General features: G+C 20.4%; 1 protein-coding gene across 1 annotated transcript in view; it reads left to right on the forward strand.

Annotated features, from left to right (window-relative positions):
- The window catches only part of PGSY75_1115200 (putative SET domain protein), a gene marked incomplete at both ends in the record, with an annotated part of 3,361 nt that extends 676 nt beyond the window's left edge, over positions 1–2,685 (forward strand). The window contains 6 exons of the mRNA XM_018786272.1: positions 1–991; positions 1,201–1,356; positions 1,456–1,560; positions 1,725–2,166; positions 2,375–2,462; positions 2,627–2,685. The exon at positions 1–991 is cut by the window's left edge and continues 351 nt beyond it. Coding sequence (XP_018641067.1) covers positions 1–991; positions 1,201–1,356; positions 1,456–1,560; positions 1,725–2,166; positions 2,375–2,462; positions 2,627–2,685 — 1,841 coding nt within the window. The remainder of the gene's footprint in view (positions 992–1,200; positions 1,357–1,455; positions 1,561–1,724; positions 2,167–2,374; positions 2,463–2,626) is intronic.
- Between the last annotated feature and the right edge of the window lie 817 nt (positions 2,686–3,502).

Genomic DNA, 3,502 nt, shown 5'->3' on the forward strand with positions numbered 1-3,502 from the left:
AAGAAATAATAGATGACGAAAATATAGATGATGTAAATATATATGATGAAAATATAGATGATGAAAATATAGATGATGAAAATATAGATGATGAAAATATAGATGATGAAAATATAGATGATATAAATGTATATGATGAAAATATAGATGATGAAAATATAGATGATGAAAATATAGATGATGAAAATATAGATGATGAAAATATATATGAAGAAAATATATATGAAGAAAAAGTAAATGAAGAAAATGATGAGATGGAAGAAGTGAATATGGAAAATATCGATGTGGAATATGTTGATGAAGAATATGTGGATGAAGAAGAACTAGAGAAGAAATATACTAATAATGAAAACATGAACGATGTAATAGTCACATTGCCAAATGAAAAGAATATAGAAAAAATCATAGTAGAAAATGAAATTACAGATATGAAACATGAAGAAAACGATAATATTGTTGTTGAAGAAGAAGAAGAAGAATATGTTGAAGAAAAATTAGATGTTTATACTATTGAAGAAATTGATAACGATGTAGAAATATCTAATGTAAAAGGTAAAGGTAGATGTATGTTTACAAAAAAAAAATTAGATCCAGGTTCTATTATATTTGTTGAAAATCCAATATTAATAGTTACACCAAATTTAAACGAGCAATTATGGACATATTTAAATAAATTAAATGATGAACAAAATTTTGAATTGCCACTTAAATGGCATTATGCAGCCTTATGTAGTATTACTATGCTCAATGATTTTAATTATAAGGCTTGTCTTGATAAATGGGTTCCAGAACCTGATAAAGAACCTGATGATGATGTTTATAATGTGTTAGATAAAGTTTGCGAAAAAACAAGTTTTGTAAATGGAAATAAATATTACTATTATAAAAATAAATTAATTGATCCAAAAATATATTCCAGAATTATACAAGTCTGGCATTATAATGCCTTCGGCCATCATACGGACAATGAAGGTCTAGTTCTTTATAACCGTAAGGAAAATAAAATGATATAATGTTAAAAATATGTCAAATAAATGCAACAAACAACAACAAAAAAAAATAAAAATAATATAAACATACATATATATATATATATATATATATATATATAATGTTTTCATTTATATTGTCTACATAATTTAATGATTTTACATATATTTTATTTTTATGTGTTTTTATTTATTTTTTTTTTTATTTAGGCATTTCTATGCTTGCACATAGTTGTATCTCTACTGCTTGTTGGCACTATGGTGAAAACGATAGTTTCGTTTTACGTGCAAGGATTAAATTAAATCCTGGAGATGAAATAACAATATCTTATTTAGGAGATGACGATCTATACAAATCATCAAATAGTAAGAATTTAAACCAAAAAAAAAAAAAAAAAAGCAAAAAAAAGAAAGAAAAAAAAAATTAATATTTAATATATGTTTCTTTTTCTTTTATTATCGTAGTTAGGAGGGAAAAACTTACCAACTGGTTATTTGTATGTATGTGTAGTAGGTGTACTCATCCTGTAGATAATTGTAGAGGTTTCAGATGTTCAACATGTGCAATGGGTAAAAAATAAAATAAAATAATAATAAATTGGAATAAGCATAAAAAAATGAATCTTATTATATATATGTTTTCTTTTACATGTATATTTTTTTGAATATAAGTATTGACATTATATATATATATTTATTTATTTATTTATTTATATTTATATTTATTTATTTAGGAACCTTTTTCATAAAAAGTGAATATCATGATGACATTCCAATTGTTACAAAGTGCAATGTTTGCTTATGTGAAATAACAGAAAGTACAGCATATGAATATATAGAGTATGAAAATAGTTATATAGAAAGATTGCAAGAAACAGATAAGAATGATTTGTCTGATGCCTTAGCTGTTTATGTACAGGCTGATAAAATATTTACTCAACATTGGATTATGTTTCAATTATATACGATACTTTTTGAAGGTTACAGAGATACATCTCAATGGGAAAAAGCAATATATTATCAAATGCAAAGAATAAAATATGCTATAGATGTTATACCAAGAGCAAATTATGTTTTAGCTTGGTTATATGAAGAGTTAGGAGAAATCCATGCAAACTCTATAAATACTGATATTTTATCAACAGAAAATGATTTTACAATAACATTTGAAGAAAAGTAAGAATATCTAAAAAAAAAAAAAAAAAAAAAAAATATAAAAATATAAAAATATACATATATATATATATATATATATATATATATATATGTATATATATGATTATATTTCTGTACTGTATATGCTCAACTAAAATTATATATAGTCCTTACGTTTAATAATAAATATTAAATTAATTTTTTAATATTTTTTATTTTATCATTTTAGAAAAAGGATTTGTTCTCACTTTTTGAAATCAATACATTTACTTGAAATATTATGTGGATACTCTCATGATTATTTGAGAGATTCATTGGTAATTAAAAAAAATATATTATAAGAATAGTGTGTCATATGTATATATAAAATTATTAAGTGTATTTATTTTCATATAATATAATTCTTTATGTAGATATAACCAAAATACCACACATATAATATATATATATATATTATATTATTATATTTTTCTTTTTACAGAATAAATATTATAGAATTGATAGTCTAACAACCACTGATGCTCCTCAAATTGAGGAGTAAATATATTTAGCAGTAGCTTCCAAAAAAAAAAAATAAAGAAAAAAAAAAATTAAAAACTATAAAATAATAAAATCATCATTTTTATTATTCATGATTATATTATCATATTGTATAAATGTATAATATAAATATATATATATATATATGTATATTTTTATTAATATTATTATTATTTTTTTTTTTTCTACAATAAAATGATTATCATTTTGTTTTTTCATGTGAAATATTATAAAAATGTTTTTGTTTTTAAAATATTGTTTAGAACATTTTACATATGTTCTCAAAATAATATATTAAAATTTCCATAATGTGGAAAATGAAATTAAAGAATTTCAAATCAAATCCACATCAAAGAAAAAAAAAAAAAATAAATATAAGATTATATGGATATGGAGAAATTATAAAACTTGTACCTATTTTTTCTAATGTATCTCTTAATAACTTCCATATTTTTCTATATTCATTTTTACTGAAAAAATACATAACATTCTTTTTTGTTTTGACATATAATTTTCTTTTCTTATTTATTTTTGTTTATTTAATATAAAGGGACAAATTGTTAATATGAAAAATTAATAAATAATTAAAAACAAGTAAAAGAAAAACGAAACAAAATCAAAAAAAAAAAAAAATAAAATAAAATAAAATAAAGTATAAAAAATGAAAATAACAATAAAAAAACAATATATTTTATGATATGCAGCAAAATTGCCGGAATGAACATATTAAAAACTTTATTCTATATACATATATATATATATATATACATCAAAAAAATAAAAAGAAAAAATATATATGTTAATACATTCTACATTAT

This window comes from Plasmodium gaboni, chromosome 11, assembly GCF_001602025.1.
Source record: "Plasmodium gaboni strain SY75 chromosome 11, whole genome shotgun sequence".
In the NCBI taxonomy this organism is placed as follows: Eukaryota; Apicomplexa; class Aconoidasida; order Haemosporida; family Plasmodiidae; genus Plasmodium; species Plasmodium gaboni.